This window comes from Aspergillus nidulans, chromosome VIII (genome assembly GCF_000011425.1).
Source record: "Aspergillus nidulans FGSC A4 chromosome VIII".
Taxonomy (NCBI): Eukaryota; Fungi; Ascomycota; class Eurotiomycetes; order Eurotiales; family Aspergillaceae; genus Aspergillus; species Aspergillus nidulans.
Genome location: NC_066264.1, coordinates 3642824 through 3659194, shown reverse-complemented (window position 1 = coordinate 3659194; position 16371 = coordinate 3642824). Strand labels below are relative to the sequence as shown.

The following is a 16371-nucleotide window of genomic DNA, read 5'->3' as shown; positions in this document are numbered from 1 at the left end:
GTGAACAATGGAGGAACTTCGAAGATATGTACAAGAGAAAATCATTATTTACAAGTCCTGACGTCAGAGCCACACGGTCCCGATCGATCGATTGCAGAATAGGTACATAATCAATTTCCGCGCCCAATTTCTGCCAGCTAGCACAGCCAAGGAACAAATAAACTTCGCAAGCTTGGAACATGCGGCAGAAGCGCAAACTCTCCAATGGCGCTGATGAGCGATACCACCCCAATGCCCAACAAACGGCAGATTTCGGCATCGTGCTGCGCGACTTTTATCCGCCAGAAATGAGCAACGCGCGGTGCGAAGCTTACAACAGCGGAATCCTGGAGCGGCCGATTGAATCATGGCAAAAAGCATACACAGAGACGAGCGCTCAGCAGAATGCGATGACCGCGAACGCGGCAGTGGTGCATTGGTTCAAATCCGATCTACGTCTACACGACAATCGCGCTCTGCAGATGGCGTATAGGGTTGCGCGGGAGCACAAGATCCCCCTCATTGGGCTTTATATTCTCTCCCCAGAGGACTTGACTGCTCACCTGTCAAGTCCGGCGCGCGTGGATTTAACACTGCGCACTTTGGAGCAGCTCAAACGCGATTTGGGGGAACTCGATGTCCCTTTATATATGGAGACACAGGCATGTCGAAAGGACATTCCGCGCCGCATCATCAATCTCTGTCAAGAATGGGGCGCGAACCACCTCTTCGCCAATCTCGAATACGAAGTTGATGAGCTCCGGCGCGAGGCAAAGCTTATTCGACTCTGCGCGGAGAACGGGATCCGATTCGAGACTGCGCACGATATGTGCGTTGTGCCACCGGGAGTCCTTTCGTCGCAGCAAGGAAGGCAGTACGCAGTCTACAGTCCATGGTTCAGGTCATGGCTCGCCTTTCTGAATGAGAACCCGGAGTATCTGGAGGTCTCTGAGGACCCGACTTCGAATCCCGGCGATGCGAGGCGCTATTTCAAAGAACTATTTGAATGTCCCGTGCCGGCGACGCCGGAAAATAAGAGATTCGACGATGTGGAGAAGGCGGACCGTGTCCGCCGCGCATTTCCCGCTGGTGAGCATGAAGGGTTGCGGCGGCTTGAAGAGTTCTTAGAGAAAGCGACAGCTTATGATGATGAAAGGAACTTTTTATCGGGCGAGACAACGTCGAAACTAAGTCCGTACTTTGCAAGCGGGTCATTGAGCGCGCGGACGGCCGTTGCGAAGGCACGCGAAGCAAATGCCGGTAAAATATCTCGCGGCGAGGCCGGGTATATATCTTGGATCAGCGAAGTCGCTTGGAGAGACTTTTACAAGCACGTTCTGGTTCACTGGCCGTTCATTTGGTAAGGCCCACCTCCACCATTTAGCACAGAAAGCTGATGCTGTCAGCATGAACAAATGCTTCAAGTTTGAATTCACGAACATCGACTGGTCATATAACAACACCCACTTCGAAGCTTGGGCGGCCGGCAAGACAGGGTACCCTCTGGTAGACGCCGCAATGCGCCAACTACACGCAACCGCCTGGATGCACAACCGCTGCCGCATGGTTGTTTCTTCCTTCCTCTGCAAGGATCTGTTGATCGACTGGCGCCGCGGCGAGCGCTACTTCATGGAGCACCTCATCGACGGCGACTTCGCGTCCAACCACGGTGGGTGGGGGTTTGGCTCAAGCACGGGTGTAGACCCGCAGCCCTATTTCAGAATTTTCAACCCCATCCGCCAAAGCGAGCGATTCGACCCTGACGGCGAGTTTATCAGACGTTGGGTGCCCGAGCTACGCGGCGTGGAGGGGAACGCTATACATGCGCCGTATGAGAGGGGCGCGGGAGACATCGCGAGGGCGAATGGGTATCCAGAGCCGATCGTTGATCATGCGAGGCAGCGCGGTGTTGCATTAAGGAAGTATAAGGATGCTGCGCGGGGAGCATAATATATACAGGTCCAGTTCATATAACGGACGCATACGAACGCTGTATTGCCGTTGACACTGGGCCCATTACAGGAAGTCGACGAACGCTACGCGGTTCACGTGGCTAGACCTTTCTAACCAATGAAATCGTACCGCGGTAATCAGTTCCTGCTAGTCAGAATCTATGGCCGGTGTAACAGAAGGATGCCTGGTTATCGCCCACGTTTACAGTCGCTATGGGTGAAATAGTGCAGGAGCATACATTTCACCTGCGGTTATGGCAAGAGTCGAGAGGCACGCAATGTAATAAAGGAAATCAAGCTGCTGCTATTAAGTTCAGAGATTCTCGATTGTGAGTCGCGGTGCAAATACAGTCATAAACAAGAGATATTAGGGCTAGGGATGTTGAGATTCCAAACAAGGAAAGACCGTATCGTGTAGTCTAACTCGTATAATACGATGCCCCGGTTGATCATGTGCTAAATTAGTAAGTCTGAGGTCGGCATCCCAGTTCGATACTAGGCAGGGTGCCTACATATGGTACCGATTACCGAGTACCTGAAAATGCTTCGTCGTACGGGGTACTTGGCTTAAAGAGGTTAGCCAACTGTCATGCGGAGACCCCGACACCCCGCCGAAGGAACACCCTTGCTTTTCCCTGATTCCTTCCAGACTTTTCCATCCAACTCAGCCTGTTCTTATACGCTTCACGTCGAAAATCTCGTCCGTTTACTTGCCAATGCCGTCCTGAAATGGCATCCTCCCACCAGGGGAACGGGACAGTCCCCAACTCTCAGACCGACGCACCCCCGGATTCCTCCACAAAGCGCCGATGGAGGCGCAACCGTATAGCTTGTGACTCTTGTCATGCTCGCCGCGTTCGATGCGACCGCCAGTTTCCGTGCTCGCGCTGCCTCCGTAGCGAGATCACCTGCGAATTCACGCGCGAGCGTCGTAAGCGAGGCCGTATCGCACGATCCAAGCTGGCCGAAATGGCAAAGAACAAAATGGAGACCAGTGAGACGCCGGCTCCGGCTAAGACCATGAATGGTATACCGGCGCCCGCTGGTACAGAGATCCCAGGGCATGTCTCCCCCGCATCGACTTTCCACCATCGATCGCCGCCGGCAAATGCTCCTACTGTTTCTGCTCCAAGTGTTGATGGCCGACGGTCTCAGACTGACCCACAACTTCCCGTCCGGAGACCAGAAATCGGCGGGAATGTTACTGAGGAATGGCTCGCCGGGACGCATGTATCACCAGGATCATACGAGTTCTTGAATGGACCAGCTTTTGGAGAAGGACTAGGACCGTTTCCTCACATGTTCGATGTATGGAACGGTGTCGACCTGGCCGCCTACAGCGCTGGGACTTCGCAAGGGTCGAAAGCGACCAACGCGCCGTCAACCTCTACAGCACCGTTGAAGTACCCGGTTCTACAGCCCTTGATGCCGTTCGTGGAGGCGACTCTGCCTCGAAAACTGGTCTTTGACCTGCTTGATCTATATTTCACCAGCGCGTTTTCAACTCACATGCACCCCGTATGCCATCATATTCATTGCTAAGTGCTGCGGAAGGTTTCCTTCCTCAGCAAAGATGCGCCACGACCCAGCAGTCCGGCACTGCTTTCGAGTATGCTCTGGGTAGCTGCTCTGGATGATAGGGCGTTTTCGTTGCCGATTTCGCCTCCGCAGCGGAAAAGGATCTGCCAATTTCTCTGCGCTCTCACTATCCGCTTGTTGCGACCGTTGATTCATGTTTCCTTCAAAGATCAGGGCGGCGCCGCAGCAGCGGTTGCAGCAGCGGCCGCGGCGGCCACCAATAACCCAGCGTTCGCCGGCGTCGGCCAGGATCTACCGCCCACTACTGTGCACCATCCGTTTGAAGGAGGAGGAGACGATAGAGGCCTGGTAGGGCCGGCAGGCTCGCTTGACGATGTGATTACCTACATCCATGTAGCTTCTATCATCTCGTCCAGTGAGCAGAAGGCAGCCAGTATGCGATGGTGGCATGCGGCCTTCACCCTAGCGCGAGAGCTCAAGCTAAATCAAGAGATCGAGGTGATGCCGAATGGCGACTCCCAAGTGGAAGGGTCAAGTCCGCCGTTCGGATACTCTCTACCCGGCTGGGATGGGGCTGACCCGGGCCCCGTCTTTAATTACTCAAACCCAACTCGGTCCAGTCTCAATTGCGTCTGTGATCGCCAGGACCAGAACACCATCACCGAAGAGCACCGCGAAGAACGGCGGCGGACATGGTGGCTTCTGTACATCATGGACCGCCATCTCGCACTGTGCTACAACCGGCCGTTGGCCTTGCTGGATGCCGAAAGCGAAGACTTACTACTACCGCTGGACGAGGCATCCTGGCAGTCAGGGATCATACACAGTAACAGCCCGAAGTCGGATGGGCCGCAATGCCTACTCTCTGCCGACAAGAACAAGCGTCGCCTGTTTCCGAACTTCATCTGCCATGATCATTCTGTGTTTGGCTTTTTCCTTCCCCTCATGACGATCACCGGCGAACTCATTGACCTGAACCAAGCGAGGAACCATCCGATGCTTGGCATGCGACTAAACGGCAAGGACGCGTGGAATGTCCATGTAAGCGAAGTTCTACGCCAGCTCGAGATCTACAAGGCTAGCTTAACCACGTTCGCCGCTACTACATCCGATCCGGAAGCGCCGCTGTCCGCTTATGCGCACGCCCAATCCGAACATCTACCAGCCGAGCCATCCCTCTCGCAAGCATACGCATGGCACACGCAAACTGTCATATCGTATGCATCATACCTGGTCCACGTGCTCCACATCCTGTTGGTGGGCAAATGGGATCCCGTATCCCTGATCGAGGACAAAGATTTCTGGACCTCCTCCCCCGCATTCGCATCGACCATCTCGCATGCGCTGGACGCAGCCGACTCGGTCGATCAGATTCTCCGATACGACCCAGACATTAGTTTCATGCCCTATTTCTTTGGCATTCAGTTGCTGCAAGGCAGTTTTCTTCTCCTGCTGATCGTTGAGAGGCTGCAGAAGGAAGCGGGCGAAGGAATCCTTAATGCATGCGAGGTGATGATCCGAGCTACGGAATCTTGTGTGGTGACTCTGAACACCGAATACCAGCGAAATTTCCGGCAGGTCATGCGCAGTGCCGTTGCCCAAGCACGAGGGAGGCCAGTCAATCACAGCGAGATTCGCCACCGGCGCAAGGCTGTGCTAGCGCTGTACCGGTGGACAAGGAAGGGAACCGGGTTGGCTCTCTAGGCCCCGCTCTCCAGGCCCAGCTCTTCTAATTTGCGTCTGCGCTTCGATTTGCGGGGTGCGACTAATCTTAATTCGATCCGTCTGCCAAGCGCTCCCCAGCGCTCGATGGCCACCGACTCTCTGGATGGCTGGCCCAGCGGCCCTTATAGTCGATCCTGCCCGAACTTGAAACGGGCAGGATCCGTTGAATGCTTAATTGTTTGGGCCTTGATTATATGTCCGACCGTTGACGGTCCTCATAGTTCTGTACATACATACTTTGGCACAATAATGGTTTTGCTACGATGTGTGATGATAGATCTACTCCTGTACCATGTACCTGTCGATTGTTCTAGAAGCGAGAACCTTGCACGTGATGCTCTCCCACCGCTCATGATTTGTCCCACAATCTCCAGTTGCCCAAGGTCAAACCGTTCAAAAGGGGAACCGTGGACATCCCGACCGGAGGATTTCCCCTAGCCGGCAAGGCATCTTGAATCCTTCCCAAGACGAGATTCAGCTCAGCGAGTCGGCTAATTCGTCTTTTACCGAAGCGTCAGTATCAGCCGAAATTTAGCCTGCACCTGCATCCTGCCACCACACTCAACCAACCTCCGCACAAGAATCTCCAGAATCCGGGGAAATCTCGGTTAATATTCTGCAGGAACCGATTCTGGCCATCTGCCACACTCAACCCATAGGCACTGCATTATCATACGGTCGATTCTCCGGTCGAGTCTCCAGTCGCCACGCTTCTGCAGGTCTCCTTCATTAACATGGGGTGGACGGAACTTGTGTGGGGGAGAACATTACGGGCATCGAATCACCGCCAGCTCCCAATTTACCGAAGCTACCCCCGGCTTCTAACCTACACAATATAACGTTTGTAGTCTGGGGACTAGCTCGACTATATTATTATCATGAAGAGAGGTTCCTCCTTTTGGCCGTCCGTTCTCGGCCTGTCCACTCCATGACCTGGCATGATAGCTAAAAAAAGTTTGAACGGCGGCTTTAAATCCCAGCTCTGGCCCAGTCTCGCCTGCCCCTTTGGCAGCTTCCCGTGTCTGAGTTTGCAGCCTGAAGCTATCATTTCCTTCCTGACTTGCTATGCGCATTTCCTGAGATTGCTTGAGAGGCTACCTGCATCGCCCCAGGCAGAACAGTTTTCTCGAAATTACAATGACAGAGGCCAGCATGCCATGCGATGTCCCAAACTGGGGTTTCGACCTCGCGAATTCGAATTCAGGGTCGACTTTCAATTACGAGCCTGGTGTTGCTGGTGACGAGGAGTTGTGGTATCGAAACCAATTCGGTGTGGGCAGCTTCGATGTCCCGCCGTGGCAGCCGATGGAAATGAACCAAGGGTACGATTTCGCATCTCCAGCGTCAGGCAAGACGCGCTACCAGCAGCTGCCCCCGCTTTCCCCGGCCCAAAACGGCGGCTTTTCCGCCCGGTCGGAGGGACTTTCACCGAGGTATGGGCACGGCGAAGTAGAGCTGCCAAAGCAGCGGATGCTGACTCTCGACGGTCCTAACAGATTCGAGAATGTACAAACGGAGAACAGCCCATATTCGCTCGACGACCTTCTCCGCACGGCATCGCAAGTAGCGACCGAACGCGCGCTCTACATGAACATTCCTTCTACGGGTGCTTCGACTGCCGGTGCCAACGCTCTTTCTCCAACGGCGGAGCCAGGAATCAGCTCACCGGGCGCGATTTCAAGCCATCACTCCATCGCTAGCGACACAGACGAGCACGACTTACCGGCCTTCGATGTCCCACAGGTGTACCAGCTCCCAGACTTCAGCGCCAATAGTAACGCTAACGCGGCTGGGTCCCTCGCATCGCGCGATCTAAAGGAAACAAGTCTCACCCCGCTAGAGATGCCCGACGGCACGACTCGATTCACCGCTAACTGGCTGCCCGTCGACCCCGAGGGCGGGTTCACTATCCGCCCTCCATCGCACCACGCGCTTGGAATGGACCTCGACCCAATGTTGATGGATCACCAGGTGCCTTTGTATCAAGACCACGGCCAGCATCACTACAACTATCGGAATGCATTTATCTCGCTAGATAATCTAGGCGGCGAAGCTGGAGTGTGATGGAATCGACCACCGCCTTTTTCCTCCGCTTTAAAAAGAGGGGTTGGCGTTAGTCACGGGCACGGGACTGGCTCCCGCAGCCCTGACTCGCGCTGGTCTCCTCACAGTCTCGACTCCCTACTGGACACTTGGACGGGGAAAATGAAGACGCCGGCTTCGGCTAATAATAGTACTAAATTAAAATCTCCGCTTGCCCACGAAGACCAGCGACAGCAGCAACCAAGCCACGTCGATGGCCGCAAATTCTTTGCGCCGCCGAGAACAGAGCACCAAGCGCAAGCACCAGAGCTCAAGCCACCTGTGTCGCACCACGCGGCAAGTCAAATGACCCAGGAATGATTCGATTCTCGATTCTCTTTGGCCATGACGGATACGCCGAGTCAAGAAGACTCGAAATACCTGCCACTAAATGTACCGAGGCCGCGCACGTTGCCAAGCACGACAGAACTATACCCTCTAGGCCTGTCGAGAAATCCCTGACCCTTCAACAAAAGGCAAACAATGGACCGATGCTATATTTATATTAACGAGTCATGAGGAAATGTGTTTTACGAGGAGGAAACAAAATGTATTATATACTGAGATATGCGGGGAACTGTGAAAAATAATAAACAGAATAAAAATACTATTACCTATTCGGATTCAAATAGGATGATTGTACCTGCAAATAGCTTGTATACAACGCAAATCACAGAGATGCAGACACTTAGGCTCATAACGTACAATATACTTTCGCTTCTCTCCACAGTGAGCTCTGTAGATCGGCTGGTCTCCCCATAATTCCAGCTACCCATATGCCGCATAGCTCAAAGTGACGTGAATCTCCGCACATTGAGCCTCGGCTTAACCAACACAACTACCGTCAACAAACGATCCAGCTCATCCTCCGGTTACTTCACCATTATCTTAAATTGCCACCGACCATCCATATCATTCATCTTTCCATCTATCATCCATATATTGAAATTCTGTTTCAAACGAAAACCCGAAGATGCCCGCCCTTTCACTGCACCTGCTCTCCCTGCACCCATCGATAAACTCCATCGACTTCCTCTCTGAGCTCAAAAAGGCCGCCAGCACAAAAGTCATCGTCGCATCCCGTCCCCGTCGGACCATTATTTCGCCCACACTCCTCGACAAGGATCCTCTCCTCTCAGAAAAATGGGATATCCTTCTTCTCCTACAACCACCAAACCCGCGCGAACCGCTGTTCCCGCCTGCTCTTGCATCGCATATCAAAACCGAGTATAAGATCCACGTAGGGATCCCGAGCCGGCTGCTGAACACTTATCCAGAGCGCGATGCGGAGCTGAAGAGGGAGAAGAATGCACAGCGAGTGCCGTTGACAGGAAGTCTGGACAAATTGAAAGAAAAGCAGGGAAATGACGGACAAGGCCAGAACCTCGAAGTCAGTCCGGAACTGCTCGAGTTCATGCAGGAGCTCACCAAAGAGCACGACAAGCCGGTGACGATGTTGAACCTGCTGCATTTCCATTTCCCCGGTGGGAAGGAGAATTACTTCAAATATGGACAGGTAGAGCCCGACCCTTCCAATCCATCATCCCATTCCAAACTCGTCATCTGATAAGCAAGTTAGGGCTTCAATCCTGTTGCTGCAAAACGTGGCGGAAGCGCCAAACTAGTCGGTAATGTCATTAGACCGGCAGCGGGGCGCTCTGCGGCCCCGGACTCGGACTCCGGCTTCTCAGACTCGAGGGGGAGCGTTGACAGACCCGAAGAGGACTGGTGGAATGAGATTTCGATCGTGCACTACCCGTCTATTAGGCATTTCTGTGATATGCTGGCCGCGGAGGATTATCAGGAGGTGAACAGGAAGTATAGACTTGGGGTAAGTTACCCTTGGGTTTTTCCCCTCTATTTATTGCAGGGAAACGGACAGCGTTCGCAGTTTGATTGGTGTACTGACTTGATTCAATTGTCACAGGCGTTGAAGGACACTTTCCTGCTGTGTACCACGGAGTTCGACTTGGAGGGGGAGGCGGCGAAATTGTGATGCTTAACAAGGCTAGAAGCAAATGAGGATTCCCAGATTAAGCTTATTATTGAGAAGGAATAGTTTAAGCTTCCTGAGAACCCATAATGTATTTTGTCCAGTTCTATCAGAGAATAGAGAAGGGTACAATATTGTATAGGATGGTCCACGTGATTGTGTACTCTTACCCTCATCACTTCACCCTTCCACTTACTCTTCAGATCGTCTTTCCTCTCAGCCCGCATTGCCAGCTAATCGTAACGAATGTTTTGCCGCAGACCGATCCAAGGAATAAACATCCGATCTCACTCCATCCAATGAGCTCCTCTACATCCGCCCAAGATCTCAAGGAGGATTTCCCTGGTTGATGTCATCAACACACCACCACAAACCAAACTATCACCATGACACCACGACTACGCCAATTCCGCGTCCGTTCAGCGAGACGAGCTTCTCCGCAGCAGCAATGCTTGGTATATTGGCTCCCCCAATGATGGACTCGCGGTAAACAGACTCGTGATGTCAGATATCAAAATGGCCGAGCGCAGCGCACCCCATGACAACAGTGTTGTGTTTTCACTATAATTACCAACCAAAATCTTCAGTGGAGTGTGGACAACATCAGAAGTTAAGTTCTCATTGTCGCACAGTATGTCGGGGTTTACCGCCGCGTCGAGCAGCATGCCTGCACACACGGCCAATGCTGTCGACGGTGGCCCATCATCCCTCCCGATCCTGCGGGGTGCGGTGGATACAGTGTCCCAGGAGTGCCATGCTCGTCTGGGGTTAACTCCCGATGAACTTCAGGAAAAGTCACCTACGGTTGATGTCTTTTTCGATGCCATTGCCGGCGAGCGGCTGCGGCGGATGCCCGCGGATGGCAGTCGTCTCGACAGCACTTTGCGACGAGCGTCTCGATTAGCTTTTGCTGTTGCCTCTCTACGCGATTCCGTTACAAGTTTCATGGATGGTGCCGAAGAGGCGACGACGATGATCTGGGGAGCAACCCTGCTTTTGTTAGAGGTACGTTCGCGGTATTGCATACTAGACGGTTCTGACTGTGATAGATGGGAATCGACAATATCGATATGATCGATGCCATTTTCAGCAGATATGGACGGGTGACGTTGGGGATTTCGTACCTGCTTCAAGAAGAGAACGAATTTCAGAGCTCGAGGGCGTTACAGCGAGAGGTTGCTGAGATTTACGCCCACCTACTACAACTGGTCGTTCATATATCCTCGGAATATCGTCAGGTTATGCGAACTCAAAATTGGCAGTCTATGAATGAGGTTCTAAACCATGGCTTTTTCTGCTACTTCAGTCGATTCACAATTCATTGGCGCCGGATACGGAAGGCAAGCTGGGGTGCTGTTAAGTCCAAAATGCAGCACGTCGACCTGGAGTCTGTCTATCAGTTTCTCGAGATCCAAGACCGCCCTCTCCAAATGCTGCTTGAGAGCCAAGCCCACTCGCTGGCAGATGGGTCGTTCTCGTGGTTCGAGTCACATTTAACCACCTTCACAGTTGGGCCGCGGAGCTTGATGCTTGTGCGAGGAAACCCAGGTGCTGGAAAGAGCGCACTGGCCCAGTGGACGATTGAGCGCCTACAGGTCTCTTCGGAGTATGACATTTGGAATGTCATTCCCATCGTAATTCGGTCTGATGTGCATATAACGACATTGACCCTCAGCATTCTCAAAGGCATATTGATACAAATGCTTGACTGCTGCGTAACGAGTCGCAAGACCCAAGACGATATAATTGCAGTTGTTGCCGATGCACTGACCGAGGCTGAGACGGGCGCATCGGACTCCCAGGTCGAGGGGCTTTTGTGGACGGCAATCCGCACAGCTGCACAATCTAATCTACATTTCATGATCGTGGTTGACGGCATGGATCAGATAAAAAACGCCACGAGTAACGTTGGAGCTTTTCTTGAGCTTCTACAAGCTACTGTCGCTGATACGCCGTCTAAACTGATAATTTTTACCCGTCCAATGAACAAAGAACAGATTCCTATACGCGAAACTACGACGACGCACCAGGTTGCTATGGACGCATCTATTACCGAGAACGATTTGACGGCTTCTATCCACGACATGGTGACCTATGATCCCGCATTCGTCGGGCTGAGTACATCACAGCGTCAGCCATTGATAGTTGCAATTGCATCTCGATGCCAGGGCTGCTTTATATGGGCGCAGCTGGCTGTTGAAGAGGTACGCGCTCAGCACACTTACAGTGATATGCAGTCAGCAGTTAGCGAGATCCCCAACAATCTGGGAGGGCTCATTGACCTGCATCTGCGCCACACCAATCTCCAGAGACCCGGCACTCATAGCCTCCTTGCTTGGCTTACGGTTGCAGAACGTCCGCTGCGGCCCCATGAAGTCGAGCAATTGCTCTGTGTGGACACACAGACCCACAAGCTGTCGACATGGCACGGGAATATAGAGCGGGACGTATTCGAGCCTCTTAGACGGCTGGTTACAGTGCGAGACGGCTTCGTCACTTTCCGCCACCCTATCATCCGCGAACATATCCAAGCTAGGGCAAAAATGAGAAAGGTAGTCAATTTCACTATGGGAGATGCGCACCACGACATTCTGATTCGTGCCTTGACATGGGTTCGCCGAAACTTAACGGATGAGATACCTATATCTTGGGATAAAATGCCTGTTCTCGCGCGAGACCGCTACCTTGATGCGTTCATCTTGCTTGAATATACAGCCCGCTACTGGATGTCACATATGCTCTCTTCGAGCATGGCCACAGAGGACGAGGTCTCTTACTCACAGGCCTTCCAACGCGCACTGCCTGACTCGGTACTGTTCGCCCAGTTAGAGCTTACCAATCGGGAGTCTCAATTCAGCCGGTCGAGTATCGTCAGGCTGTACAAGATTGCCGTGACGGTACGACGCGATGTTCTAGGCATTGACTCTCCGGCCGTTTTGCAAAGCCTCATCATGAGCGCCCGTGCGGCAGACCGGGCTCAGGCGCCTTGGGCTAATGAGCATCTTTATGAAGCATGGACGCGCAGTCGCATGCGGTTGGGCCCAACCCACCCTATAACGCACGACCTCGAGCAGCTTCTTGTTGCCACTTCCGAAGGCGCAGGTCGAGCGGACCGCACAGCTGGTTTGAAAACAGACGCACTCCGAGGCATGGCGTTGGACGGCTGGGGGTCGTCAGACATCAGTTTCGCTCAGCGATTACAATATCTTGACCGACTGGTCAAGGCCTGTGACAAGGAGAACCAACACGACAAAGCATACGATGTCTCGAAACAGTTCTACCACCAGACTATCAAAGTCTACGGGCCGTATTCATCGGAAACGATGGCTGCGGCTGAGTACCTCACCAATAACTTTGACATCGCTCCCCCAGATGAGCTTGCGTTAGAGCTCGCCCAGGCAAAGTACGAGACCATGGTTCGCTCAATGGATGCCTCGGATCCGCGTCGAGTAGAATATTCACTCTCACTGACCAAGATGTATGAAGAAAACTCTCAGCCGGCAAGAGCTGAGGAGGTTTTGACCAAGTTGTGGCAGAGTTTGTGCGGTCCGGATAAAGAGCACAAGGCACCATGGGACCAAAAGACAAAAGTCGTGTTCTACTATTCCAAGTTTCTCGAGCGACAAGGCCACCATGATGAAGCCGCTGCGCTTCTCCGTCAGTTGTCCGCCGATTTAGAGGCAGAAGGCGGTGTTCGGTCTGCACAAATGGCCAGCCGTGCGCAGCAGTTACGGCGGGAGGCTCGTGAGATGCAACTATACGATATGGATCGGACTCTGGGAATGCAATTATGGAAGTACTACAAGTCCACAAACCAGCAGTATCATGCGGATGCCGTGACCTTAGCACGGAATCTCATTGAAGGAGCCATACCAAAGGAAGGACACACTGCCGAGATGGGTAACCTTTCAGTAGAGGAGAGTAAGATGCTCCCTGAATGGATCGATAGTATCGCTTCTGCCGTGACGACTGAGACGAGTTCACGAATGCCTTTACTCCGGCTGTGCCACCAGCTGGCGCGCCAGTATATGAAAGACAGCCAATGGCGCCAAGGAAGCGAGATTGTATGCGCGGTGCTGAAGCATACATGGCCTAGTTTTGAGGACCCCGGATCCAAAGAGAAGTTCTCATGGAACGAAGCTCCTATTATGGCCGACTTAGCTCAGGACCACGCCTACTGTCTATTCCGTCGACTTGATGTCCCGACAGCGAGTATTGTCTACGGAAATGCGTTCAAGGCAGCGATAACTGCCGAGCAGGTGGAAGTGCAGTCTGTTACGACAGTAGTCAAGACTGTGGTGGACTTCTATGAGAATACTTTCCAATTCGATAAAGCGTTGGTTCTCCTGCGTCAGGTCAGCGAGTTCTTCGCCCTGCGGTTGGGCGAGAAGGATAAGCACACGCTTGATAGCCGCTACTATGAAGGCGATCTTGCATTTCGCCTTGACCGTCGTGCAGAAGCCGAAAGCAGCTACCGTCACATATACAAGGCGTGCATTCGGGATGGCAAAATCTCATCGTCAGGTGTGCGTGCTGCTGTAGCTCTCGTTGCAATTTACGAGCAAAACAAGCAATGGGATGCAGCTCTTGGGGTGTACCGGAACTTGTGGCCGACCTTAGTGCGCTTTGATGAAAAGGACGGCTACGATCGTGCTCTCCTCGAGGGTTTACTTCCCAAGACATACCCTGCTTACATGTCCCTTCTAACGCATTCCGCTGTCAAGGCGGACCATACCGAGCGCCTGCAAGTCGCCTCGGAGCATCAGCAGCTCTGCCGCAAGTTGTACGGGCCAACACATGCCCGAACGCGCGATGCGACGCTCCTTCTAGCAGAGCTTTCTGCGGAGAGTGATCAACATTCGGGTGATGCTATTCATCTGTACCAACAAGTACTGAACACGCACGACTGGGTTCCACAGTCTGAAGCCTCCCGTGCTTTACCGGATATGAAGGACCCCCTCTCAATTGACATCAAGCACCGGATGGCCCAGTTGTACCTGCGGCAGGGTCAAGCGTCTCCTGAGGCAAGAAAGTTGTATATGGAGGAGCTCACTCTGGCTAAGCAGCAGCAGGGACTGTCGGCGCCGACAACCCTGCTATGGTTACAAGAAATCTGCCGGATGCATGCTAGCTCCGAGTCTGCCACATCGCGTCAACAGGGGGCCAAAATCCTCACTGGGCACGTTGACGAGGTTATTCGGGTCACTGGAAATCAGCAGACCCTTGCCGACCGGGGCCGAAAACTGGCAGAGATTTACTTGGAATGCGGGTACATTGATGAAGGCAATGCGTTGATCAATAGCCTACGCCAACAGGTCGTTCAAGAGACACCGGCTGCGCATCGTCAGGCTTTGGATGAACACCGGCCTGCTGTTTTTGTGGCGGCGTTCGAGGAAGTCTTTGGCAAGCGGCAGTCGGCACGAGAGATTTTGAACGAGTTGACCCACGAAGGACAAATATACAACAACTTCCAGCAGAGCCTTGCGAGCCATGACCTCATGCCAACATTGGCAGTTGGCGACAAGCTGCTTCGTCTGCAAAACCAGCGAAAGCAAACCCAAGCCGCGAAGAACACTGAAGTGCAGTTGTACCAATACTTTTGCAATACCTTGTCGGTGGCACGGCCTGCTCGCCAGAAAGAGATTGTGCATGTATTCTACGACATGTGTCGCCGCGAGAGCCTTAACGAGAACTACACCTTTGATATTGTCACCCAGGTTACAGGTCTTGTGCGTGACCTGTGCAACACAGGCAGGTTTGAAGATGCAGCCACTGTGACTGGCGTGTTCCACTCCTTTGCCCATCTAACCGACAGCCTGCGAGCAATGGAGACCATATTCACTGCTATCAAGCTTTGCCTGTACCTCAGCGGATACCAGACCAACAAGTGCACCGATGAAGCGATCGCAAAAAGAATGGCCGTCGAGTCAGAGATGCTCCTTCAGGGGATCATGAAGAATGCAAAGGAGATACCGCTGGAATTCACCGAGTTGCCGTTTACCGAGCTCAACGATCTCATTACCGTACTAGGCGAGCACGAGATGTTCGAAGACCTCGAGGTAAGGTCCCTGTAGACTACATCAGTCTCATATAAGCTAACCATCCAGTCCATTCTCACGGAGCTCTGGACCTCGCGGATGATCCAGAAGACCTGGTCTCTCTCTGCAGTCGTCTGGATCGGCCGGCGCCTGGTCGAAACCCGCTTCTGCCGCGGCCATGTCAACGCAGCGATCCAGCTCGGCAAAGACATCTGCTATAACCTGCGCCAAGTCTGGGGCAACTGTGACCCGGTCACTCTAGAAATGAACAAGCTGCTGTCGGGCCTGTACACCGCATCTGGAAACTATCTCGCCGCTGCAACATTACACGAGACCGCGCTGTCAGAGCTCCTCAACAGCGATGAACATGGGAAGAACGGCGCCGTTGAAGCCGTGACGCAGCATCTCGAGCTCCTGCAGCATGCGCAGATGCGCCTCGCGAAGGAAGGACAGAGTGCAGCGATCGATGCAGCGACCGCGCACGAGAGAGTGCAGCAGATTGCGACCAAGTTCGGCCTCCCAGTTGAGCGGTTGCAGGCAGCGACCGCGTCGTCGGACGAGTCGGTGGGCATGTGGCAGCGGCCGAGGCGTTTCAGTTTGGATGTGGAGGAGGTAGAGAACCATGAGAACCACCTACGGCAGTCGAGCGGGTCAGCGCTGTTGTCGGGGAATGCGGGAGCAAAGAGGATTTCGATCACGGCGCTGTAATCGCTCTTTCAGTACCCTCTTGTCGCTAATGTTTACATATCTGCTATATGTTGTTGCTGTTATTGTAACCATTGTACTGTAGCCGCGGTTTGAGTGTGTAGTAATGTATGTCATGTGCCGCTTTTCGCTCTTGTCACTGGTTCCTCGCTACTATAACAGTCAATATAATTTGATAAACGGCCTATCGATGATCGTCAGGGTTAAACGTGACGCTGCGTAGATTAATTAATCAACGGATTCTTCACACTCACTAGCGATTCTTAGTAGCGGACGAGTCGACCGAAAGAGTATCGCCTCCAGGCACCTGCAATATGTATAATATAAATATGTCATATTATCCCCAGTCCAGAACCAC

The 16371-nt window shown here is 53.0% G+C and overlaps 5 protein-coding genes across 5 annotated transcripts, besides 1 other annotated feature; all 5 read left to right on the top strand.

The window, feature by feature from the left end:
* Positions 1 to 16371: part of a sequence feature (contig 1.7 1..773302(-1)) that runs on past both edges of the window.
* On the top strand, positions 180 to 1929 carry ANIA_00387 (deoxyribodipyrimidine photo-lyase PHR1; the record flags this gene model as incomplete). The annotated part of the gene is made up of 2 exons (XM_652899.1): positions 180 to 1339; positions 1386 to 1929. 2 exons carry the CDS (start codon positions 180 to 182, stop codon positions 1927 to 1929), a joined length of 1704 nt encoding a protein of 567 aa, XP_657991.1.
* Positions 2661 to 5174, top strand: ANIA_00388 (uncharacterized protein; the record flags this gene model as incomplete). The annotated part of the gene is made up of 2 exons (XM_652900.1): positions 2661 to 3449; positions 3486 to 5174. 2 exons carry the CDS (start codon positions 2661 to 2663, stop codon positions 5172 to 5174), a joined length of 2478 nt encoding a protein of 825 aa, XP_657992.1.
* ANIA_00389 (uncharacterized protein) lies at positions 6333 to 7259 on the top strand (the record flags this gene model as incomplete). The annotated part of the gene is made up of 1 exon (XM_652901.1): positions 6333 to 7259. One exon carries the CDS (start codon positions 6333 to 6335, stop codon positions 7257 to 7259), a length of 927 nt encoding a protein of 308 aa, XP_657993.1.
* ANIA_00390 (uncharacterized protein) lies at positions 8251 to 9273 on the top strand (the record flags this gene model as incomplete). Its single annotated transcript, XM_652902.1, has 3 exons — positions 8251 to 8793; positions 8857 to 9108; positions 9205 to 9273. 3 exons carry the CDS (start codon positions 8251 to 8253, stop codon positions 9271 to 9273), a joined length of 864 nt encoding a protein of 287 aa, XP_657994.1.
* ANIA_00391 (tetratricopeptide repeat protein) lies at positions 9904 to 16142 on the top strand (the record flags this gene model as incomplete). Its single annotated transcript, XM_652903.2, has 3 exons — positions 9904 to 10275; positions 10320 to 15329; positions 15378 to 16142. The coding sequence occupies 3 exons, from the start codon at positions 9904 to 9906 to the stop codon at positions 16014 to 16016; spliced, it is 6021 nt and encodes a 2006-aa protein (XP_657995.1). The 3' UTR covers positions 16017 to 16142.